The sequence below is a fragment of the Phycodurus eques genome, chromosome 1, assembly GCF_024500275.1.
Source record: "Phycodurus eques isolate BA_2022a chromosome 1, UOR_Pequ_1.1, whole genome shotgun sequence".
NCBI classification, from domain to species: domain Eukaryota; kingdom Metazoa; phylum Chordata; class Actinopteri; order Syngnathiformes; family Syngnathidae; genus Phycodurus; species Phycodurus eques.
The window spans coordinates 9,651,762-9,676,968 of NC_084525.1; the positions used below are offsets into that span (position 1 = coordinate 9,651,762).

At 41.7% G+C, this 25,207-nt stretch overlaps 3 protein-coding genes across 4 annotated transcripts in view; 1 reads left to right on the forward strand and 2 right to left on the reverse strand.

The window, feature by feature from the left end:
* Positions 1-672: 672 nt before the first annotated feature.
* smc1a (structural maintenance of chromosomes 1A) lies at positions 673-18,822 on the reverse strand. Its single transcript, XM_061676072.1, has 26 exons — positions 18,428-18,822; positions 15,279-15,467; positions 14,462-14,574; positions 14,072-14,275; positions 12,738-12,976; positions 12,397-12,655; positions 12,025-12,165; positions 11,863-11,945; positions 11,677-11,776; positions 11,476-11,583; positions 11,200-11,385; positions 10,124-10,303; positions 9,691-9,837; positions 7,384-7,521; positions 7,201-7,317; positions 7,014-7,120; positions 6,258-6,399; positions 6,030-6,175; positions 5,794-5,947; positions 5,604-5,711; positions 4,593-4,749; positions 4,361-4,515; positions 3,289-3,440; positions 3,134-3,203; positions 2,945-3,055; positions 673-1,373 (listed from the first exon to the last, which is right to left on the reverse strand). Exons 1-26 carry the CDS (start codon positions 18,534-18,536, stop codon positions 1,296-1,298), a joined length of 3,693 nt encoding a protein of 1,230 aa, XP_061532056.1. The 5' UTR covers positions 18,537-18,822; the 3' UTR covers positions 673-1,295.
* Positions 18,823-20,873: 2,051 nt separating this feature from the next.
* ribc1 (RIB43A domain with coiled-coils 1) lies at positions 20,874-25,188 on the forward strand. The gene is made up of 7 exons (XM_061676134.1): positions 20,874-21,072; positions 21,144-21,361; positions 21,436-21,550; positions 22,187-22,305; positions 23,556-23,786; positions 24,861-25,027; positions 25,107-25,188. The coding sequence occupies exons 1-7, from the start codon at positions 20,874-20,876 to the stop codon at positions 25,186-25,188; spliced, it is 1,131 nt and encodes a 376-aa protein (XP_061532118.1).
* Positions 21,204-25,207, reverse strand: part of l1cama (L1 cell adhesion molecule, paralog a) — a 60,298-nt gene continuing 56,294 nt past the window's right edge. Inside the window, exon 31 of one of the 2 annotated variants that reach the window (XR_009768516.1) lies at positions 21,204-21,372. The gene's annotated coding sequence lies outside the window, so the exon portion shown is untranslated. Of the gene's footprint in view, positions 21,373-24,802; positions 24,912-25,207 lie in introns of those variants that run through there. The other variant, XR_009768517.1, reaches the window with a different exon arrangement.

Consider the following 25,207-nt stretch of genomic DNA (forward strand, 5'->3'; position numbering starts at 1 on the left):
CAATGCAGTTTTTAGTCTACCTTGGCCAAAAATAAAAAGAAGTCTCAAACGCACTTAAGCAACTAATTGGTGGTGTTAGCTCGATAAGATCACTATAGCTTGTAAACGTCCTAATGAGATGGGCTCACATTTTGCAGCGTCATGCAAACGTTATTTTGTATTATTTAATAGCAGCCATTTGTGAAGGTAGTTTGTAGCTCAAACATTTGACTTCATTTTTATTTAGGGGTGATATAATATATTTTTTAATGATTGCAGGGGGGCATAAATAATCCCCAACTTTGTACTGTATGTTAAATTTATCTGTGATTGTTTTTTTTCCCCTCCGGCAAGCAGAGCAAAAGTGACATGTTGCAAGGCTGATGAGTAACTGTTGTGAATGAAAAGGAACACATGGTCCAGCTACATTTTTGACAGGGTATACTGTATTATTTATGTACCTAATGAATTGGCGAGGCTGTGAGCTTGCTTGGATGCTGCTGCCCCCTGCAGAAGTTTCTCCTTGTAAAGTGAAACCCTCTTTAAATAGTCCTAACTAGCAGGCTATGGTCTGCTTATGGAATGGAATGTCCTGCACTCTGAAGAGCTCATGAAGTTGCTGTGAACTTTTGAGAAAAGACAACCCCAGCACAAGTTTGAATTGCAAAGTAAGAGTGAATGTGTCCAAGAGGATTTTAAATAATTGATTTTTTTATTCAGAGAACGCAAAGTAGTCAATAAAAGACACTGGAGAGGAAATAGTCTCACTTGCATGGAGCTTTCCATTTGCTTAATGGACATTCAGAAAATGGCTTACGGGAATATAAACACATCACTGTTATTAATAGTACAATTTTTTTTTTGTTATTCCTTTTGTGATGACGGTTTGGTTCCAAATGCATATTCATAATGTAACAGCACATGAAAACGTAAAACATTTGTTTAGGACAGGAAGACGCGTGACTTTCCACCTCAGGCGAAATAAAAGAATTTCTGAATTCTGCGGATGAAACAATTGAGCATCACTTTTATTCTCTACTCATTTCCAAATGATACTAATGAATAATAACTGGGATCAATTGAACAATTATGTAGTTATTTGTGTACATACAATCTGGCTGTCACTGTATACAGGACAACCATCAACTGCTATATTAAAAAAATCCTGGCATCCAAACAATACATAATTATTAAACCAATGATCGGAAATAACATGAGACCTAAAAGATACAAGACCTTCAGCTACAGGATACAGAACAAAATGAAGGAATGAAAGTTTTTTGGGGGGAGACTTTCCAGTGACGGGAAAGTTCGTACTACTCAGGATTCGGGTTGGCGTCAGGATACTGGGCGAGGTCAAAGGTGAGCACTTTGCTGATCACACAGTCTCCTTGCTGTGGGCGAGAAAGGACAAAGGAAAGATTAGCCATGGAACTTTTTTTTTTTTTTAATTCACCATGAAAATGTATTTCCATTTGGGATAGGGTTGATTATCAATTCATTTATTGTTGAAAATGTTAATCGTGTGACATTGATTAATAAGAGCACCCCACAGTGTTCTATCGCTATATCGTGACTCATCGTCCGCGCCCGCTAAATCCAAATTTGCAGTTGCTCACTTTCGGTGTCGCACTATGTTGTGCCACAACATACCGGGCGCTACTGATAGAGATGCAGCATAATTAAGAGCGAGAAGAAGAGGATGCAGTGGTTTAAAGTTAATAATGACCGTGATTTCTTGTGTATAATATGCTCTCGCGCATCACCAAAGTTAGGAAGTCTTCTACCCATATACAAATGCGCATCCATGACTTTCTAGCCATTCATATGTTTATATGCTATTTAAATATTAATCATAATCATGTCAGCCGACTTGCACAACGTATGAAAACTACACAGGTAATCTGCCTGGATGCCACGTTCACTCCTGGTGTAACTCCTGGCCGGCGGACTAAAATGAGTTTGACACCCCTGCTCTAAACAGTGTATTTTAATAAGTTTAAGTGTCTTTTAATCACTTTAAACATGCTGTGTGTGTGGGAGGGAAACAACTATGTCTAACATAAATGTATCTGGTCTCGCTACATTGCGGAATGTATCCCCCATGACAACAAGGATTCACTGTATGTGGCTGAAGAACTAGCTTGAACTAGCGTGAATGAATGACAAGATGTCAGCTATGGGAAGTTAAACTACATCCCAAATCGTGTCCATGAGCGCGCTGTTCTGAATAATGATAATGAAAAATAATGAATAATGATAATAATAAACTGTCTTTATGGGGGTTCGCTTTTCTCCTCAGACTCTGGGGTACTTGAAAACAAGTAGCCACTCGCCTAGTCACAACATCCTAGCTCCGCCCCCGGCGACTTAAACCTGTAATGTGGCAGCTTACCAATGAAGTAGTGCCTCCACAAATAAAAATACACTGTCACTGAGGGCTTCAAGTATTATTAGTTGTTCTTTGCAGAGGATAAAGATTATATGCCTGTGAGTATTGTTATATTATCTGTCTACATGTGTTTTTGCACCGTTTGTGTTCAAATAGCCATTGCCTGAAGGGTTAACAGTGACACCAAATTAGCATTGTCTATGGGCAGTTCACATTATGTGTTAGCAGACATTGAGGCAAAGCTAAGTTATTGTGTACACTGTCTGCCAAACTGCTGCTTGCTGCGAAGTGCGCTGACTTCACTGCTCCAGTGCTTGTATCTCTTTTTTTTTTTTACCTTAATTCAAAGTAAAAGAGCCCCAACTACAGCTCATATCTCCAAAAATGTCAGGTCACTCACATCTCAGTCACCACTGTAATTCTTAACCCTTTGTGTATTTTGACAGAAAAACATCAGCGATCTTTTATTAAGACAACTGGGGGGGGGTAGCAACATAATTTCCTTTGAGAATATTGACAGATTTACATCACTTGGAATGCCAAAGGGCACATTGCTAAAAGAAAGCTATGTACCTCCGGATAAACCCCGATGAGCGAGTCTGCTTTGGTGTAGAACTCCTCCTTCAGGGAGATGACGATTGCCTGGAAGTTCTGCACTGACTGGTCTTTGATATAATTGGCCACCTATGTGGGGAACAGAAGATAAACCGTGATGATGATTGTAATGATGATCACAAAGCAATCATTGACGTGTGGACAGACCTTGCCAATGTTTGTGTTGTCAAGCGCAGCATCAATCTCGTCAAGCACGAAGAAGGGGGCGGGTTTGTAGCTGAGGTGAGCGGGAGAAAAGTTAGTGATGCGCACCTTTAAGGAATACTGGTTTTCACAAGTCAAGGCTCCCATGTTTGTTTCACCTGTGAATAGCAAAGAGCAGAGCCAGGGCCGCAACAGTCTTCTCTCCTCCAGACAGGTTGTCCATGGGTCGGAACCTCTTTCCAGGAGCCACGCAGTTATAGTTGATGCCGTCCAAGTAGGGCTCCTCTGGATTTTCTGGGCCGAGGAAAGCCTACAAAAGGAACACCCACTTGTGACTGGCATGACAAACGTAAGAGAGGACTGAAATCTGGTGTTCCAGAAAGCGGTGGGTTTTGTAGGAATTTCAAAACAAGTTCCAAAAACACACTTCAAGTCGGACTTGTTACAGGATGTCTGCTAGTTTAAGGAGGCCAAGATGAAGAATTTTTAAGCCCATTCCTAATCTAATTTAAGACCTTGCCGTCATTATACTTCCCCACTGTCTTAAAAAAAATAAAAGAAAATCTGGTATGTAGTGTTTTTTCGGATTCTATATAAACAATTGGCAGTGACTGCAGGTAGAAACATATATTAGGCAAGCAGCCTACTCCACAACAACAACAAAATATTTTTCTTCAGCTGGTTGACACAATGTGACTGCATCGTGGTATTTTTAAGCCCCTTGAACATCAGATTTGAGAATTAAGAAACAAAAAAAATCTCAAGTATGACTTTAAGGAACCATGTGTCCTAATGGCAAATCACATCAATGAACCACAATTTTACGTCATGAACAAATCCGACATCACACAACACTGTCAATGTAAAAGACTACATACAATTTGTTTGGTCATGGCAGATATCATTCATTACAATCTGCTCAGCACCGGAACTGGTGAGAATATATATGACTACTGCGATCCCCAGTTCATCACGGGAGTTACACTAGTCCAGTTTTTAAAAACATTGTAAACATATTTCAAAACAAAAAAATGCCGAACATTCCGCAGAAGACCGGGATTACTTTAGATCCTAATTTGGTAAATAAAGCCAATTTATTTGGTGTCTATTTGTCAGCACATCTTTAATATGTACCTTTATTACTGGACGTGCTTATGTTTTTTGTTTACTTTTAAGGTGGGATCTTGGATGCTCCAACTGCAGCAAATATCAAGTGAGAGTCCAAATTACCTGGGCACTGCTGTTGCGCGAGAGCGCCTTGTAGATCTTGTCGATGTTGGTGGCCACAGACTCAAAGCAGGTATTGAAGCGGTCGAATCGTTCCTTCTTGATCAGCTCAAAGGCCTGTTTAGCCTTCTTGGCCCTCTTGCGAGCGGCCTCAAACTCTGGGCACAAAGAAGACCATCGTCACCCATCAACACTTGCCCTGCGTTAGAAGTCCACCTTTACGCTCGCAGCTCACCATCGCTGGTCTCTTGGAACTTATCCCTGACGCTCTCTAGCTTCTCCATGGCCTTCATGTTGGGGGCACTGATCCTCTGCAGGATGCTCTGCTGCTCGTTCAAGCGCTGCTGTAGCGTGTTCGTCTCCGCCTTGATCTCGTCCTCTGACAAGGCATCCTGCAGGAAACGGAGATTTATTTTTTCATGGGCAGAACTCTTCTATTTTTCAACAAACAATATGTAATAGAGCCTTACTTCGTCGTATATGAATGGAATGCGGTGCAAAATAATTATTTAAATAATTATATACAATTATTATTATTTAATAAATGATACATAATGATAAAAAATAAATGTACCCCCAAAAAAAAATTACTTTACCAAGGGCTAACTGAATAAATAAGCTATTACAAAGAGCAATCATGAATTGCAACATAATGGAAACAAATACAGTTTATGTATACAAGGTAATATAACCTTAAGTTGTAAGCACTGCCTTCTCATTTGAAACAAAAATTAAAAGGGAAACAGATCAGAAAATAGATTTGCCTGTGTAACAATTAACTCTTCAGTCAGAATTATTGTCAAATAAAGCATTTTTATTGTTATCAAATAAAGCATTTTACACATCAAATATATCCGCCCATTTTCTATACCACTTGTCCCCATGTGGGTCACAGGTGAGCAGGAGCCTATCCCGACCTACTTTGGGCAAGAGACGGGTAGACTATGCCCAGGACTGGTCGCCAATTCACATACAACATTCACATAAGCATGTTGACTCCACATGGACAGGCCTGAGATAGGATTCGAACCGCGAGGCTCTCAAATGCAAAGCAGACGTGCTAACCACTAATTCACCGTACTACCCGCTTCAAATATATTGTTTATTTCAAACCATAAGAATGACATTTAAGGAACCATTCAAATGCCCATTCCCATTTTCAAAACGATGGAGCACATGTGGAACTTTAAAACGAGGTCAAGTAGGACCCTGCGTGCATGAGACGCGATGGTGTGATCGGTCTTACCTTCAGCTCGTCTGACAGGTTGCTGTAGTCGATCTCGATGAGCGCCTCTTTAGCCAAAACGCTACTGGACGTCCTCTGGCTGCTCGATTCATCAGTCTGAGAGCTCCCCTGAACGGACCAAAGAGAGGAGGCTGCAGTTTTCCAGTTTGTCCCCAGAAATTGGCATCCGTGCCATAACGCTGTTCCTCACCTCCCCCTGACTAATGTCATCCATCGTTCCCGAGCGAAGAGGTAACCTGATGTCCTGCATTTTGCAGGCCTGCAGCAGGTTATGACGGTCGCTGCGCTTCTGCTCCAGTTTGGTCTCGATGGCTGTTACCTCCTTCTGGAGTTGCGTTAACTCCCTGGGAAGCACCGACAAAACCCCTTGGAGCACACACCTTCTTCAAGGGAAAAGTTCTAAATAGGATCATTGCAGCAGCTCACTTGTTGGCGCCTCCCAATTTCTTGCGGATCTCCTCCATCTCGTGGTTCTTATCGTTGACTTCAGATTTCTTGGTGAGATGTTGGTTCTTGAGGTCTTGCAGCTGAGCCATTGTCTCGTCAATGATCTTCATGTGCCTGTGTTCCTCCTGACAGAAAAAGAAGATGGAATAGGACAAATGTGAGAGAGGAAAGTAAAACAGAAAAATTCAATGATCTTCACGCCTGTACCTTCTTAAGTCTTTCAATTTCAGCCTCGTCCTTCTTGACGGTCTGCTCCCACATCATGACCTTCTCCTGGTCCTCCTTCAGTTGGTTTTTCTCATAGTCCACCTGGATTCCCAGGCGGGTCTTCTGGGTCTCAAACTCAAGACTGAAACAAAATTTCATGCGAGATTAGTCCTTACTGGATTTTACTGATATTTAGAAGGAAAAAAAAACAGATGTGCAGTGGTGCCTTGAAATAGGAGTGCCCCGACTTAAAGAGTTTTTTAACATACAAGCCACCGTTCAGCCAATTGTTTTCTTCTGACTTGCGAGCAAAAAATGTAGACAGACAATATAACAGCGATCACAGGCATATATTCTTTATACTCTCCGAAGAACGACATCACTGCAACTGACTGAGTTACGAAACTTCATGTCTGCCTCAATTCTGTATTATACTGCCCCCTGGTGGACAAGGCACACACACCAGAAGGAGCACCACAATGTCCAGCGAAATTAAGTAAAAAAGATCAACATGGTTTAATCTTTACATTATATTTAATTATGCCATTACGGCTTGTTTTTGTAATGAACGAAATTATAGAGTGCAATTTTTCCTTTAAGAAAGGTAAAAAAAAAATAATAATTCTTAAGGAGGCTGGAACAAATGAATGGCATTTACACTCATTTTAATCGGGAAAGATAAAGAGTGTTTTGAGTTATGAGCGTGGTCACGGAACAAAGTAAACTCATATCTCAAGGCACACTGCATTAACTCACCGCTTCTTGGCAATCTCATTCTGCCTCTTCACCTTCTCCTCCTCAAACTCTCTGATGTTTCTAACACCAATCTCCTCGCAGAACTCTACAAACACCTCGTCCTCCACCTGAAAAAAGCATTGGGAAATGTTACCGCCTCCGGCACGTTTAAATAACACAGACAGAATCTTTATTGCTTCGGACTCACCAAGTTCATGCGGTCCCTGAGATCTGTGATTTCGCGCTCGCGCGACTGTATGATCCTCTTGATGTCGTTGATGCGAGGGCCAAAGTTTGCCAGTTCGCTTTCCAACTTAGACTTCTCCTGCAGGGCACAAAATGTGTATAAGAGGCTGACGAGGAGGCAAAGGGAGCCTAAAACAAGCCATACCTGCATGTTGAGGGAGAGGTGGCGGGTTTTGGTCTGCTCCAGGTCACTCTGGGAATACTTAAGTCTCATCTGCAGGCCGTGTGCCTGCGACTGGACCTGACGCAGCTCCGCCTCTTTCCTTTTGGCCTTCATTTGCTCCTACAAAGCACAGCATTGATAAGACATGGATTAGTGTCGTCCAAATAATTTGGAAGTAGGGTTTTTTCTGTGTATGACATTTGTAGGGGCCCGCCTCATATTTTTGGGAGGACTAAAACCTCTGACATCATGGTATTGATGGCATGTACTGTTACTGTTTGATGATCAAGTTGGGTGTCACTGGGTGGCAGAACAAATTAATTTGGCTGAGACATACTAAGAAAAGCATGCTTTATAACACATGCCTGATGCAATGTGACTCGACGCAGCAGTCACGTGCTGCAGTTGTAAGACAGTCACCCACAAACTAGACTAGATAACTTATAACGTCATGAGACGATAACTATCGCTTAGTCAACAATAGAAAAAAAACATTAAAGAAGGTAGTGCATAAAAAGACTTTATTCTAGGTGCAAAAAACTAATGGTTCTTTTTCTTTGTGTTTTTACTTTTAGGGAGAGCACTACACCAGACTACAAGGAGTGCAAGTGAACATTTGATCAAGTGAAAAAGAGGAAGCTTCTCATGTATAATGTGAATTTTCCCCCCCAAAAATGGTCAAAAGCCAATAGTGGAAATAGGGGAAAATGGGGGGAAAAAACGTGTTATAAATGTATGCTACCATCTAGAGGTTATGAGAAAGCTGTATACTTTCATTTCAAAATGCCACCGCCATCGAGAGGTTATGAGAAACGCGTACTTTCATTCTTATATGCCACCGGCACCGAGAGGTTATGAAAAAGGTGTAGCCCACACTTTCATTTCAATATGACAGGGATACGTATGACTGCATATAGGTACAGTTGTGCTCATACAGTAGTACATACAGTAATTTATGTATCCACTTTTTGTGACATTTTTGTTTGGTGGTGTGCCGTGAGATTTTTCAATTGTAAAATATGTGCCTTGGCTCCATAAACGTTGGAAATCACTGCTCTGATCAGATCGTATATTCTGATCTATTTCGATCATGTATTCTAATCAGCCAGGTCAAACCAACATTAGAACATGACAGGAATAATGGATGTTAATTTACTGTAATTAAATTACTTTATTCTAATTGAATTACTTCACACACACCAAAATTTTAGAGCACATTTCGACAGAACGTCTGCATGTTCACTTACAACCGTTAGTGCTAGCACTAGCTTGCTGGGCTACATAAAGTTGTGTTGCCTGCTTGCGAGCCGTATCGTATTTAAACTACGGGAACATACCTCAAAGCAAGCCTTAAACGAACGTCCTCTCCCGAGCACCGGTGACCACCAACACACATTTTCCCCATTTTGTTCTTATAAACACACGGCGGAACCATTATTGTTGTCGTCGCCATGGTAACGAGTGTATCTGGTCGCCTTTGAGCTGACAAGATGAAGCCGAGTGATCGAATACAAGGTTTTATTGCAGTCATCTGACATAGTGCAATCGTGAAAGACCAAATTTGTCTTGTAGTCTGATCCATGGATTATGTGTTGTCTGTCCCACACCGCCGCCGTTTTTTTTAAATAACTTTATTGGTTGTCAGATATTGACAGTACTATGTCAAAAGACACGCGACAAGGCTAAAAATAAACTACCTTTTGGATTCAAATATACTGAACACAATGGCGACACGGAGTAAATTTCTTTTGCGAAGCCGATCAATGATCGCCGAATTATGACAAAGGCGATCAGCATAAAATGCTAATTATCGGCCGATACCGATCAGATCGGTGTAAAGTCTAGTTTGGATCATATAGGTAGAACCAAAATCACGCATTGTAAAAATGCATTATACATGGGTAGAAGGGTTTTCCAGAATTTTGAGGTCAATTTTGTGGGTGTGTATTATACATGGGTCTGCATTATACACGAGAAATTACAGTAAATGTTCGGCCTTTGGCTGTGAAAAGTGACAATGAAATGGCTCAAAACATTGTTCAACTACCATTTAACAAGGCCACATTTAGCCAAATGTTATTACTATCAAACAAAGATTCCTGTATTTGTATTTAAATGTAACATATTTTAAGAAAAACAAAGATCAAAGAACAATAAGATGCATGTAAATACTGAACAGAAAAGGTTTTTGAGCAGCAACCACGTGTGTGACTGGTCAGAATGATACCACCCCTGCCTCAATTTGAGCTAGGGAAAACCCTGTAGTGACAAGGGAACCACTGAAATAACCTTGAGCTCGTCAGTAAGTTTCTCCTTCTTCTCTTTGAGCTTATCCACCGCTTTCTCGTCCCAGCGTCTGGCCTTGGCTTTCAGGTCGCTGGCTCCTCCCGAGATGACTCCAGATTTCTGGAAAAGGGTTCCATCCAGGGCAACAGTCTGGATGTGCATGGACAAACAGAGGTTGAGAAGAAACGCACATCAGCTACACATTTCTTACCAGAAAGAGTGGTCTACACAAGGTGGCCACAACATTAGGTACAACCACAACAATAAACGTGCTTGAAGTTGGAACACCGGCAAAGGTTGTACTGGTACATATTGTACCAGTACAAGGTAAAATTTCTTTTAACCAGCTTTTGTATTGGATGCCCTCATAATGTCCAGGTGTATCTAATGTTGAGTGGCGGCAAAGTGGAAGACAGTCATATAATGTGGATCGTACCTTGTGCCTGTACGGGCCTCCAAAAGCAATCCTCCTGGCATCCTCCACATTATCACACACCAGAGCATTGCCACATGCATACTGCAGCGCTTTCTTGATGTGAGGAGGCTCATAGCGGATCACGTCAATCACCAGCTTGGCTCCTCGCAGCTCTCGAAGTTTCTCATCAGTTGGCTTCACCTGTAATTAGACAAGACAACACACAGCAAAAATAAAGTAAAAATGACCTTTTGATATATTCCCTAGGGATAAAACAAATGCACACACTTCTGTAACAATGCCACACAGTCTGCGCTCACAATAACCCCTGACCAGACAAAAATAATCTAATACTTCACAAAAGCAAACAACCATTACATAATCTTCGCCATCTCTTTTTCAAAGTTCTAACAGGCATGAGTTATGCATTCAATCAAATAATAAACTGACTAACCAGTGTAATAGGCAGAAATATCGGTTGCTTCTGCACCAAAGCATGACAGTTATCCATTTTTAACAAAACAGGCTTACTCAAATGTATCAAACTTAACTATTTTTACTCGTTATTGTCTATAAAAAACATCCCAACTTTCAATCTTTAGGTGACAGAATGCCACACAGCTTCCATGGCATGAGGAAGTTTGACAAGAGAGTTAATAGATATCTTCTCAAGCTATTTTCAAAATTTTAAACTGGTTAATGTGTAAAGATAACAGAGGACCAATACTATAGATTTGTTAAAAAATATTTAAATTGAGCTTATTTGGATAGGCAGGGTTTCCGCCCGACGGCGATGATATAGTCTTGCATCTGCTTACATTTGGTGATGAAGATTTATACGTACTAATTTTTAGTCATCGTAAATCTCAAATCTCTTATACCTCAGTAAATAAGCAAGGTCAAGTAAGTAAAGCGATATTTGACAACTATTTTGAGGTGCCTGATATTGCTATACCTAAATTTTTTGGGGTAATTCTTCTAATCCTTTATTAGTGCCCAAGAGGGAAAATACAATATCATCATCGCCTTATTGGTCATAAACACAACGCACAAACCGATTCCATTGATATGCAATCATGGAGGAGTGTGCTATTCACCTCCAGGTAGTCGAGAGGCAGAAAGGTCTCAGGCTCTCCTCTCTGCTCCTTGATGTACTGGATACAATCTCTGCCTGTCTTCTCAGAATCAACAATGATGGCATCCATGTTCTTACCCAACACTTTGGTCACAGCAATCTGATATTTCTTCTGAGTGGGTTGGCACAAATCAATCAAACGGCCATACTGCAGAAAGAACAACAATGCCACGTCTTCAACTTTAGTCGTGTAACATATGCTGACAGGAGCAACTTAACTTTGAAGGTGATGCCTCACCACAGAGCCAGGGTAAAGTCGTTTGATGCTCTCCATGATCTCAGCCTTACGTTGCTGTCGACTGTTCTCCTGCCTGTCGATCCTGGCGTCGCCAAGCTGCTCCATGACCTTGGTGAAATAACAACAACATTCTGAACATGCAATGTTGTGTGACAGTGTGTGTGTGTGTGTGTGTGTGTGTGTATATAGTACTGTATCTACCTGGTTCAGCTCCATGTTGATCTCATCGATCCTCCTCTTGGCCATTTCCACCTCCTCTGTCAGTTCCTCCTCCATGCGTTTCTGCTCATCCAGAGACTGCCTGCATAGTCACAGGGGAAACAAGGGTGAATGAATGAGGCATCACTATTTAAATTAAAGAGCATTTTACAGTGCAGCGTAGCAGACCTGCTAGTGGTGATGTAATCCTCCAACTTCTCTATGCGTTTCTGGTTCTCCTCTATCTCGCGAATCTTCTGTTTGATTTTGGCCTGCAAGGAAAGAACAAAAAGACCACTTATAATTTCATGCACTCAAATCTTGCACATGCGCCATCAATGTCTTTAATACCTCTGTCTCCACTTTCTTCCTCTCCTCCAAGTCAAGGCGGTCCTGATCAGCTTTCTGGTCCCGGTTGAACTTCTCCAGCTCCTGAGCCAGTGTGGCTGCACGTTTACTGGCCTCCTCTTTCAGTCGATGGTACTGCTTGACCTACAAGTGAAATGCGCGTGGCTATTTACAGTCTTTTGCATTAGATCTGAAAAAAGTTTCAATACCGTCATTATTTCAGTATACTGTATACACTTTTTGTAACATTTCCGTTTGGTGGTGTTCCTTTACATTTGTCTAATGTAGAAAACATGCCTTGGCCCAATAAATGTGGGGAAACAATGCTTTACTGCAATATGAGTACACTGCATGCAACACTCAAGTTTATGGTACCTGGTTCTCCTCCAGGGTAAGGTCCTGGCCCTGGCTCTGTGCTTCCTCCTCCATGCGCTCCTCAAACTCTTGCTTGGTGAGCTCCACCGCTTTCATCTCCTTGTCAAGCTCATCCATGTCCGCCTTGCGCTTCTTGTACATCTTCTGGGCGTTTTGCAACGATTTCCGGGCCGCCTCAAGCTTCTTAATCTTGTGCGAGGTGTTCTCTTTGGCCTTGATGTACTGCGGCCGTTTTTGGTTCAGCTCTGAGTCCTTCTCTCTGCGAGCAGATGTAGCGCGATTAGTAGGATGAAAGCCAAAAAAGAAACCTACATTGAAACAGGAACAGCATCGTAACTCACTTGATCTCTTTCTCAATTGTCTGTTGCTCCCTCATCAGCCTCCCAAGTTCCTTTTTCTTGTCTTTCAGCTCCTCCTCCACGTGGTCCATCCTTTTACGGTCCTTGTCGATCTCCTTGTTGCGCTGACCCAGCTCTTTGTTCAGCTTTTCGATCTCCGTCTCGTTGTGGTAGAGCTTGAAGAGCTGCAACTGGACACTGGCCCTCGCCACTTCATCCTTCAGTCGCTGGTAGCGCTCAGCCTAGATGAAAGACAGATGGTGGACACAAAGGTGGCAGGTAAATTCAAAGTGACTTGAAAAAAAAGTGAAGTGGAAAAAAAAAGAATTACGTGAACTTCATGAGGATTTGTTATCCCTCATTCAACATTAAAGTTAGAACAACGTTTAAAGGTCAGAGGACAAAGATTTAAAAAAATTTCTTGATAACTCTAGAACCCCTTTACAAACCACATCTGCCATTTCGAAGTGATTATATAGCAGATATACAGCAGTTAAATCGATAGATATGATGCAGAACGCGCCTTCTGCTTTTTGCATCCCGGGACTTCCGGTCATCGTCTTTTTCAGGCGCTGTGACGTCACACAAGTCAAACAGCCTGTTCATTTGGTGTTGTGTGCTATTGTTCCATGCTGTTGTTCCCGTCCTTGTGCATTTGTTGTCGTATGATTTAACAATGCCACGATGGTTTATTGTGTGGCATTTGGTTGTACAAATGGTTCAGGAAAGGGCAAGAGCTTGTATTTTTGGCTTTCCAAGTGAAGAAGGAACACGTGACCAGTGGCTAGTGAAATTCACTCGACAGGGGAAGAAACGTGGTCAGCTATGGGTGCCTAGCCAGCATTCCAAACTCTGTGCCGATCACTTCAAACCGTCATGTTAGGGAGAGCCCTGCTCCAATATTAATGGCTCCTGGACATGTGCCACTGCACTATGATTGCCACGTGTATGTTTGTGTACATGGGTACAACCATTGACTCACCGCATGGAGAGTAGTACCCTGAGATTCACTCGCCAAACACATTATTTAGTAACATTTGGCGCCTGGCCAGAGTTAACGTCGGACCTTGTATGAGTGACAATTAAAAATGGTAAATATGACTTAAAACGGTGCCAAGACAGTTGTTAAAGGTTTTATGGACATCTAAAACTAATTATTCCAAATATCTCTCAATGGGAAATGCTGTCATTCGAACTGCTGTAAATACTTGCATCAAAACTGTTCTTCTGCCAGAATCGGACTTTAAAACCCAGATGCCTAAATACAAGCAGGGCACAAATAAACATACATGATATGAATGTTCTGCACAAATATCGGTTATATCCGAAAGCCTTACCTCCTCTTTCTCCTGCTTGGCCTCTTTGCGCTCGGCTGCTATGTTTTTCTTGCGATGGTAGTTGAACTGCGTGTCCTCCTCTGCTTTCACCATCTCCTTCTTCCTCCGATCATACTCCTGGGCCAGCTCCCCCGAGCGTGAGATCTCCTCGAACAGAGCTGTGCGCTCCTTTGGGTTCTTCATGGCAATAGACTCCACGGCTCCCTAGAGTAACAACGACAAGAATAAGCTTAAAAGCACATGATGCATTTAATTTGAATGACACCGCTTGTTAAATTAATATTTTCCCCCAAAAAGCATTTTATACAATTCACTGACAATCCATAAATTTGATGGTATTCGAGCCATTGGAAAAAGTCGAACACATTTCCGATAGATGCTCCGGCTCACCTGGAAAACCAAGAAGTTCCGAGCCTTGATGAGAATACCAAGTTTTTCCAGCTGCTCGCTGTAATCCGGCAGGCCCACCACTTTGTTGTTGATGCGGTATTCAGAGGAAGAACCTGGAACATAATTTGTCAGGAGAATAAGGTTCAGAAGACAAGATGGCTGCAAATGTGTCAACTTGCTAAAAAAAAGTATCAGACAAAACTGCAGACCAGTACAAAGTGTGGCCACTTAAAAGAGTTAATGTACGTCACACAAATATACAGTCCTCCCCAAAAGAATTGGAACGACAAGGTCAATGCCTTTGTTTTTGTTGTATACTGAAGACATTTGTGTTTCAGATCAAGAGATGGCAATCTTTTGAGACATGAGACAAAAAGTTCAGGATTTCAGCTTTCATTTCATGGAATTTACATCTAGATGTGTTAAACAACTCAGGACAGAGCACCTTTTGTTTGCAACCACCCACTCGAGGCTGGATGTGAACCCAGGTCCTCAGAACTGTGAGACAGATGTGCTAACCACTCTCCACCGTGCTGCTAAATGTTATTCAATTTAAGTTAAACAATGTCTGTTCCAATACTTTTCTCACTTGAAAAGTGGGTGGCTTCAAACAAAAGGCGCACTGTCCTGAGTTGTTTAACACATCTAGATGTAAATACCATGAAATTCTGAATCTTTTGTCTCATATTCGTTTCTCTTTTGATCTGAAACCCAAATGTCTTCAGTATACAACAAAAACAGAGGAATTGAGCCTGCTGTTGCAATACTTGGAGGGGACTGTACCTGCTCCTGAAGGACTTTCAAAGGATGTTCATACCAATGATCATCCTGGTGAAGGAGCGTTCCTCGCCGTCATCCTCCTGGTAGACCATACTGACAAAAGCTCTGTTGGCAGCCGGTTTCCCAACAGGCGCCCCATGGATTAGATCCTTCAGTGTCTTCACACGCAAGTTACTGGTCTTCTCTGCCAACACAAAGCTGATGGCGTCCATAAGATTCGACTTTCCTGCAGAAGCATTTTGACTGTTTATTAAAAACAAATAAAAGATAAACAGCACTTTTAATGTGGTTTTATTTATGTAGCAGATAAAACACAAAATGTTTACACCAATATGGACACCTGCAAGGACGTACATTCTAAAAAAATAAAATAAAAAAAATACAAATAATAGTTATGCGTATATCGACCGCTGGCTGGCTGTCGGAATTGGTCTCTCAACTCTTGATCGTGCATTTTGTGTCGCGATGGATCCGCTGTTTTGTATGTTTCACTGAGTTTGTGTTATTCACCAGCTTAAAACTATACATCACTACTTACGAAGTAGAACACGTGTCTTAGATATAATCGTGACTTTGAAATTTTTCGATAGATCAGTTACAAGTTACAATACTCTGACAATATTTCCTGAATTTATAGTTCACAACCCCCGCCCCCCCCCAAATTTTTTTTTAAGTGAGCAAGATAAGTTTTCAAATCCAAATAATAAACTATATTCTATATTTTTCTATGCTTCTTCCACATGCGACGTAAATTTGTCATTTCACAGATTTTTGGGAGCTGTTGCTGCCTAGGTCCCTTTTAATGTGACTCTGTCCCGCCTATTTTCCATCCCTTAAAAAGTTAATTTCATAAATTTTATCAATTAGAAATGCCTCTTAACTGTGCTATATTTATTCCTTCCTATGTATTTTAACAACGTATGGACTGTTTGTTCATTCTCGACTTTTAATTAGTTTTTTTTCAATGCATATTTGTTAAAAGTTAAAAGCCACCTGATCACTACCTGTAAACTCTGTTCGGCTCTTGACCCTTATTTGGCAAACCTGGGCCCTTGGTTTTCTATAATTAGCTTAAGTTATTCGGTCTATCATTATAATGTTTTTTGTTGTGTTTGTTGCTATGTTGATACCAGCCTTTTGAAAATAGGATACAGATTAAGAAAGTCTAAAGCTCTTCCTCTTTTCCTTTCGGCTTGTCCCTTTAGGGGTGGCCACAGCGCGTCATCCTTTTCCATGTAAGCCTATCTCCTGCATCCTCCTCTCAAACACCAACCCCCCTCATGTCTTGCCTTACAATATCCATCAACCTTCTATTTGGTCTTCCTCTAGCTCTCTTGCCTGGCAGCTCCATCCTCATCATCCTTCTACCAATATACTCACTATTTCTCCTCTGGACGTGTCCAAACCATCGAAGTCTGCTCTCTCTAACTGTGTCTCCAAAACATCGAACCTTGGCTATCCCTCTGGTGAGCTAATTTCTAATTGTATCCAACTTGGTCACTTCGAGAGCGAACATCTTCATTTCCGCCACCTCCAGCTCTGCTTCCTGTTGTCTCTTCAGTGCCACTGTCTCTAATCCGTACATCATGGCTGGCCTCACCACTGTTTTATAAACTTTGCCCTTCATCCTAGCAGAGACTCTTCTGTCACATAACACACCTGACACCTTCCTCCACCCATTCCAACCTGCTTGGACCCGTTTCTTCACTTCCTGACCACACCATTGCTCTGGACGGTTGACCCTAAGTATTTAAAGTCCTCCACCCTTGCTATCTCTGCTCCCTGTAGCCTCACTCTTCCCCCACCAACCCTCTCATTCATGCACATATATTGTGTCTTACTTCGGCTAATTTTCATTCCTCTGTTTACCAGTGCATGCCTCCATCTTTCTAACTGTTCCTCCACCTGCTCCCTGCTTTCACTGCAGATCACAATGTCATCTGCAAACATCATGGTCCACGGGGATTCCAGTCTAACCTCATCTGTCAGCCTATCCATCACCACCGCAAACAGGAAGGGGCTCAGGGCTGATCCCTGATGCAGTACCACCTCCACCTTAAATTCGTCTGTCACACCTACAGCACACCTCACCACTGTTCTGCTGCCTCGTACATGTCCTGTATTATTCTAACATACTTCTCTCCCACTCCAGACTTCCGCGTGCAGTACCACAGTTCCTCTCTTGGTACTCTGTCATAGGCTTTCTATAGCTCTACAAAGACACAATGTCGCTCCTTCTGACCTTCTCTGTACTTTTCCATCAACATCCTCAAGGCAAATAATGCATCTGTGGTACTCTTTCTAGGCATGAAACCATACGGTTGTTCGCAAATACTCACTGTCCTGAGTCTAGCCTCCACTACTCGTTCCCATAACTTCATTGTGTGGCTCAACAACTTTATTCCTCTACAGTTCTCACAGCTCCGCACATCACCCTTGTTCTTAAAAATGGGCACCAGCACAGTTTTCCTCCATTCCTTAGGCATCTTCTCACGCACCAGAATTCTACTGAGCAAGCTGGTCAAAAACTCCACAGCCACCTCTACTATGGTTCTCTGCTCTGCCTTTGTCTTCCTAATCTTCCTCCCCACCACCAGAGTCATTTTACACACCACCATCCTATGCTGTCTAGCCACACTCTCCCCTACAGTCGGTAACCTCCTTCAGATTACATCGTCTGCACAAAATGTAATCCACCTGCGTTCTTCTACCTCCGCTCTTGTAGGTCACCCTATGTTCCTGCCTCTTCTGGAAAAAAGTGTTCACTACAGCCATTTGCATCCTTTTTGCAAAGTCGACCACCATCCGTCCCTCCAAGTTCCTTTCCTGGATGCCGTCCAAAGCTCAGTCAACAAAAACGGTTGACCAGGAATTGGTGCATTTCTAACGGTTTTAAAGATACATAACTTTCTAAATATTAACCTAAGGAAAATTATACTTATATTGCTGGACCAGTCTTTAAAAGATCTGTCTGATAATGTTGTTGTTTTTTTATGTTACACAAATACCTACCAACAAACAAAAAACAGTATTGTCCCTACGTTGTGCACAAGTATGCGGGACACAACCAAGGCATGCTGACGACTGATGCAGAATATGATTATCAAAGCCATCAACTCGATGCATTTGTTGTAGTTCTGCTTTGGAAGCATCGCTAGCAGCAGCACTTTGTATTAGCAAACATACCCGATCCATTGGGGCCGATGATCGCCGTGAATTTATGAAAGGGTCCAATGATTTGCCGTCCTTTGTATGACTTGAAGTTTTCGATCTCGATGAGTTTCAGATAACCCATTGTAGTTGTAGTTCAGCAGTCGCAAGTTCGTAAAAAAAAAAAAATCTAATCAAATAACAGGCGACAGGCTAGTGATAGCTGATGCTAACAAGCGATGTCTACTGGACGAGCACTCAAAACTAAAGCATGCGGCGCAAACAAATAAACCTCCCTGCTCAGTTTGATGCCCGACGATACGACCATCACACTGGTGTATGCATCTAGCCGGTAATCATTGCAATTCAGTGTTAATGTCAACTACTCGACACGATGCAGCAGTGACAACAATGCGCCATTTTACAATCCAACCGGAAGAAAGCGTTAGAGCGCGAGAGCCATAATCTCGCAGCTTCCCGCGAGATCGAACATGCTACGATTTGGCCCGAGTTTGTTTTTCTTCTTGTAAATACAACGCAGTCGAAATTATAAATACTATACTCTTAATGTTTGACATATTAACTTTACCACAACAACTAAAGCCTTGGCTATTTATTTCAATTTATTTAAAAAATGGCGTTACCATGGTTACCGTGGGCAGCAAACACACCAGAGCTGCGCTCGAACGATTCTTTTGAAACAAATTTCATCACACCGGGCAGTGCCGTTTAAATACATTGCTGAATCAGTGTCAACTTGAGAATTTGAAGAGTCATAGATAAACTGACTAAGCTTAATTTGGTAAGTGTTGGGTGATTGGGTGATGATGATTTAGAAATGTAAACATTTGTGGGCCGCCGTCAGTTTTATTATTATTTTTTAAAAAATTTTTTGCGGCCCGTGTTGTATATAAAAAAACACAGCACCGCAATGCTATTGGGTGCGGTTGTTGAAAAAGTGGCAAAATAGTGATTACCACGATTCCCCATGGGTGCAACATACCTACCTACTATGACGACTGCTACTAATAAGGGATGGTTTTATATCGAGCTTTTCTACATATTGCTGGCGTTTCAAAACCTCCTTATAGGCCTTTCCAAATTTGGCAAATTTCATATTTTTCCACAAATCTATACTATTGGTCAGTCCCCACGTGTGTTATTTTTATTTATTTATTTCAAATGATTGACCAATCAAAAGTATTGGAATGTTGATGGCTCAACAAATATGCCATGTTTTTGGTTTCCTGAAAATGGATGGTTTTGGAGATACGACGACATTCCGCCCGACACCAGCAAATTATGCAAAGAAACTATTCATAACTGAAATAGTGAAAAAAAATCTGTTTATAATAGGTCATTGGGTAACAAATCAATGTTGATTCATGAAATCTTTACAACCTATGATCTACACTTTCTGCTACTAAATGAAACGTGGTTCACAGAAAGTAGCTGTAATACCATTTTAAATCAGACAACACCAACAAATACAATTTTTATGAGCAAATAGGGAAAAAAGCCGTTGGTATTGCTGCTATTTTAAAGTCATTATTTCAGTGATTTTAGCTCTGCGGCACGGTGATTAACTGGTTAGAGCGTCTGCCTCACAGTTCTGAGGTCCGGGTTTCAATCCCCAACCCCACCTGTGTGGAGTTTGCATGTTCTCCCCGTGCCTGCGTGGGTTTTCTCCGGGCACTGCGGTTTCCTCTCACATCCCAAAAACATGCGTGGTAGGTTAATTGACAACTGTAAATTGCCGTAGGTGTGAATGTGAATGCGAAATGAGGATCTTATCTTTTTAGTATGTCTAGTATAAGTGATTTTTAGTATATCAAGTATAAGTGATTTCCAATGTGTTTGTTTGTATGTGGCCTGCGATTGGCTGGCAAGCAGTTCAGGGTGTAACCCGCCTCCTGCCCGATGATAGCTGGGATAGGCTCCAGCGCGCCTGCGACCCTAGTGAGGAGAAGCAGCTCGGAAAATGGATGGATTTTAGCTCTTTTGAATACCGTTGTTTTTTAGTAAAAGGTGATCCAAAAGTTATTGTTTTAATACTTTATAGACCGCCAAGATGTGGTGGAAGCTGAGACAGGAGGATTTTTCTGCTGTCAGTTATATCTACTGACTACAACTATTTAGTCATAACGGGAGACTTTAACATTCATCTTGACAATAACATGGGAAAAATAAAGCGAGCTGGTCCTAGTATTTTTTTATGCCTTATTTAGCTACATTACAGAGTCAAAAATTTTATAAATATTTTAAAGACAGTTCACTGCAACACAGCAATAGTCATATTGTAATGAAGCATTATTTGAAGGTAATACATTTTTTGTACAACTTTACTTTTTTTACTGTGTAGACTGTTATGGCCTGGGAGTTTATAAATACTTCACATGACTGTTTTTTTTTTCTTTCAAATACATAACCTATAAACACTGCAATGTTGCATACTCTCCTTGCAGACTTTCAAAAAGAAAAAATGTACAAAGTAAATTTCCCTGTTGACCAATCGATTGAGACTGCTGTGGAGCGGAGACAGGCTGCCGAGGCTGCACGCAAGGCTCGAATTTTCAATACGAGGCTGCGTGTAATGGGCCTTGACCTGGATGCACTCAACAAACAGACTCAGGAGAAAAAGCACCGCGAAGGAATGGAGAGAGAGAGGGACAAAGCTTTTGGTAAAAGATATATAATGACAGCCAAGATGGGATGGAGAATATATGAAATACTATTTCTGTGCATGCTGCAGATCAGATGAGACTGAAGCATCATGAAGCGCTGTTGCAGAGAGACATAGAGGAAAGGAAAGTGCGTGAAGCTTTGCACGCTGGCCTGACTCAGTATTGGAGCATCCAGCAGCGTGTGGAGGACTCTCGTGACGCCGATCTCAAGTGTGGCGTGAGGGGGGCATTCAGGATCAATGTTCCGGAGGCTGAGCTAGGGCCTGCCAGCATGCAGATCTTTCAGGTAGGCCATGCCTGATGGGTGGAAACAAAGACATGGTTCATAAAAAGATGTGACCTTATTTGTGTGTTCCATAGGGCGAAGATATTGGAGAGGCACAGCGGAGGAGAGAACAAATGAAACAGACAGAACGAGATCTGCTGGCACAAATAGTCCAAAAGGAGAGAAGGTGCATGGAAATTAGGCACAGAGGTGATTCTATTCTATTCTATTGTTAGATATTATATCTATGTCACTGCTTTAAACATGGCTTGAGTACCATTATATAACGTTTGAGTAATTATTGCCACTGTCAATGGGTGGATGTATGTTGAGCAAAGGATTCACACAAATTCTGACTGTAATATTATGAACCATTTTATAACAGCACCTAATGTCAGGGCCAATACACTCGAGATAACAGATGGAAATTCCCCACACTTTGTAGGCAGAGTTACATAGATAAAGGAAGACAGATCTCCAGTGCACTCTAAATCTCTTGTGTATGAATTGCTAATATTTTTAATTCAAAATTAAAGTCATTCTCAGCATGATCAATCACTCCTTCCACAAGCTTATCAACAAAAGAACCGAAAAAAATAAAAAATGTATTCTATTATTTTGTATTCTATTCTATTACATTTGTTCTATGTAAGACGACACAAACACACACAATAATCGCAAACTCGCGTCATTCTTTCCTGCACAATCACTCACTCCTACACACAGCCCTTGTTTCCAGGTGCCATTGATTTATACGCCTCACAGGGAGCCGTTATGTATGTGCGAGTGGGTGAGCACAAGTTTGACAAAAGACAGGTGTTGATTTGAACCTCATGTGTGTCGCAGAGATGCTCGCAGAGAAAGAGCTGTTGCAGCATGACCTCAGTTGGAGGCACAAACTCGATGCTGAGGAGGAAGGCAAAAAAGCTGTCCGTGTCGCTCTTGACCACTACAATCAAACTCTGGTACAATACATACACACACACACAAACACACACACATACACGCACGCAGGCACACACAATGTTCTCATCCGAGTTGATGATGGCAGGCAACATGATTAAACACGTTCATGTGCACTTGCACCCATTTAAGCACTCGTTTGCCTCAATGCACTCGGCTGAATCACCCATGGGGAGGCATCATCATTGTATTTTTCATGGCAGTTACTAGCGAATCGTTCCGCTAATGACCACTCTTGCACAAGTGGCATAACCAAATATAAATAAGTGAGGGAAGAGTTTTTCAGCTGAATGAGATAAAAAACTACTTGAGTTATTGATGTCACCAGGGATAAATCTGGGATCTAAATTAGGGGTGCTTAACCACCCCCAATCAGAATGTTAATTAATATTACATTGCATTGCAATTAGTACATTAATAAAGCAACACCCTGCCTGACTTAAGAGAATGAAGGGTTAACAACCTCTTGTGAGCAGGGTCCGACATGAAGCTTTTTAGGGCCACCATGAGCCAAGGTGGCCCTATCAGAACCGCTACTGGCCCCATATATTTGTGATATAATAAGTTTCAATGTTTATTTCATATTTAGCGTCTTTAAACTTGTGCAGTGTGTTAAAATGGCTTGATTGATTTCAGTGGATAAACTCTGAAATATATTATTTAAAAAGCAAGAATGTGTTGATTTCCTCATATTTATCTATAAAATTTGTACTGGCTAGCGTCTATAAGGTACGTGGGGGTCCAACACAGTGCCATACCTGCCCAGAGCCATCTGGCCACTGTTAATGTAGGACCCTGCCTTTTGTGAGATAGCTTGCACTTCAACACAATGTAAATCACAAATAGACACGGTAAGTTTGTTTTACTTCTTAATTCTGCAGCACTGGGAACAAGTCATAAAAGTACAATGTACATATTCATTCATATAGAGCTACACGAGTGCCAAACTGACCTTATTGCCACCACAGAAGTGGTGTCAGCTATGTGCCAACACACCAGCTATAGCAGTGCATTTTTGGACCTGTAGTATCAGCAGTTCACACTCTGTTTACTCACTCGCCCAGTGGTATAGACAACAAATATCTCACACTTTGTCTATTCTAAAATAATAATAAATTACATTATAATTCCTACTCTTACCAATGGTGCCTAAAAGGGTCAAATACGCCAATTGATGACATCCTTGTAACCATTACGATTCATCAATGAACTACATCAATGGTGAGGCCCGACAGTGTTTGGCTCCCCGCAGGCTATAGAGCAGGCTGAAAGACTGAAGGAGGCAGACCGGAGAGAGGCGAGCGAGAATCTTGCTGAGAAGTGGCACACATTGACATCCGCCATAATGACAGAGGGTTGGGATGCGGCAGTGAACCGGCTGGAGGAAGGGAAGCCTGCTGCGACCGACAGGTGGAAAGGCATGAGCCCCGAGCAGCTGCGCGCCATCCACAGGGAAAGAGAGGCGCAATGCATTGAGAGACAGGTACATAGATGATGGTACCTTATTATCGAGCAACATTTTCAAAACCGCTTGACAGAGATCCATTGAACTTTGCAAGGTCTTTCTGGGTCCAGGTAGTAGATGGTAGATAGATGAGAAAAAGATCCATGGAGTGGTGTCCTTCTCCACATTCATAGATAGTGGGTCTGGCCATGTAGCCCCATTTATCAACCCTGGATCGTCCACTGGAGCCACTGATGCGTCAGGTGGTATTTGCAGCATGTTAACTGGTAGTGGGGGTTCCTTTTGGATCCTTTTCATCCAGAACTGGAGTTTGGGTTCTTCTTGGGATGTTGTTAGTGGTTGAACACAGCTGAATAAGTTTCTTAATTCTAACCGCACCGGTTGTCAGTCAATCAGAGAGCATAAAATGACAAACATTCGCACCTTCGGGCAATTTAACATGTTGAAGGAAGCTGTACTACCTGAAAAGAAAAAAACACACAAGCACTGTGAGAACATGCAAACTCCACACAGAGATGTTCCGACAGAGATTTGAACACAGATCTCCTGATTGTCAGGCAGACTTGGTAACCACTAAATCACTGGGCTGCCGCTTAAAGCCCATAAAGATACAGGAATACGTTGAGGTGATTTGTAGGGGAACCAGATGAAAATTATCAGACCACCCTTGTTTCTTAAATTTCATCTTCATTTTAATGCCTGGTACCACTAAAGGTATATTACCTGAAGAATACAATGAACATGACAAAAAATGCAGCTGATTACATCATACTTTATGTCCTATTTGACATGCTTAAGCTTAATTGATTTTGGTTTCTATCAACAAAACCATGTAAAATGGCTATCAGCTCTTAAATTAAACTCTTATGATCTATTTTTGTTGTCATCATTATGTTTGTCCAAACAAATGTACCTTTAGTTGTACTAGGCATTAAAAATGTAACAAGAAACTGAAGAAACAAAGGGTGGTCTAATAATGTTTTTCATGACTGTACAGTAAATCATCTCACCCAACAACTGACTGATACGTTGATTAAGGCTTTTTACACACATAGTGATGATCTGACAGACAGTCTTTGTTGTCATGATAAGAGATGGCGTGATGTCGAGAAGAACAGGGATGCAGCCTGGAACGCCCAGCTCCTAGAGGCATCCAGAGAAGCCCAGCGAGAGGAAAGGAGAATGTCAGAACTCAGGAGAGCAAAGCGGATCCAAGCAGACCAGTTCAACATGCAGCTAGCTAAAGAGCAGGAAGCACAGTAAGCAACAAATAGACTCCAGACTCCGGGAAAATGTTACTCACTTTTTGCGTATTTCTATGTTTTTTCTTACATTCAGTCAACAGTATTTGGACAAGGAGCTGTACACCAACAAACCCACTCAGGACTTCTTCTGTCAATTTAAAACCACCTCTCGCTGATGCTGACGTGTGACATCAT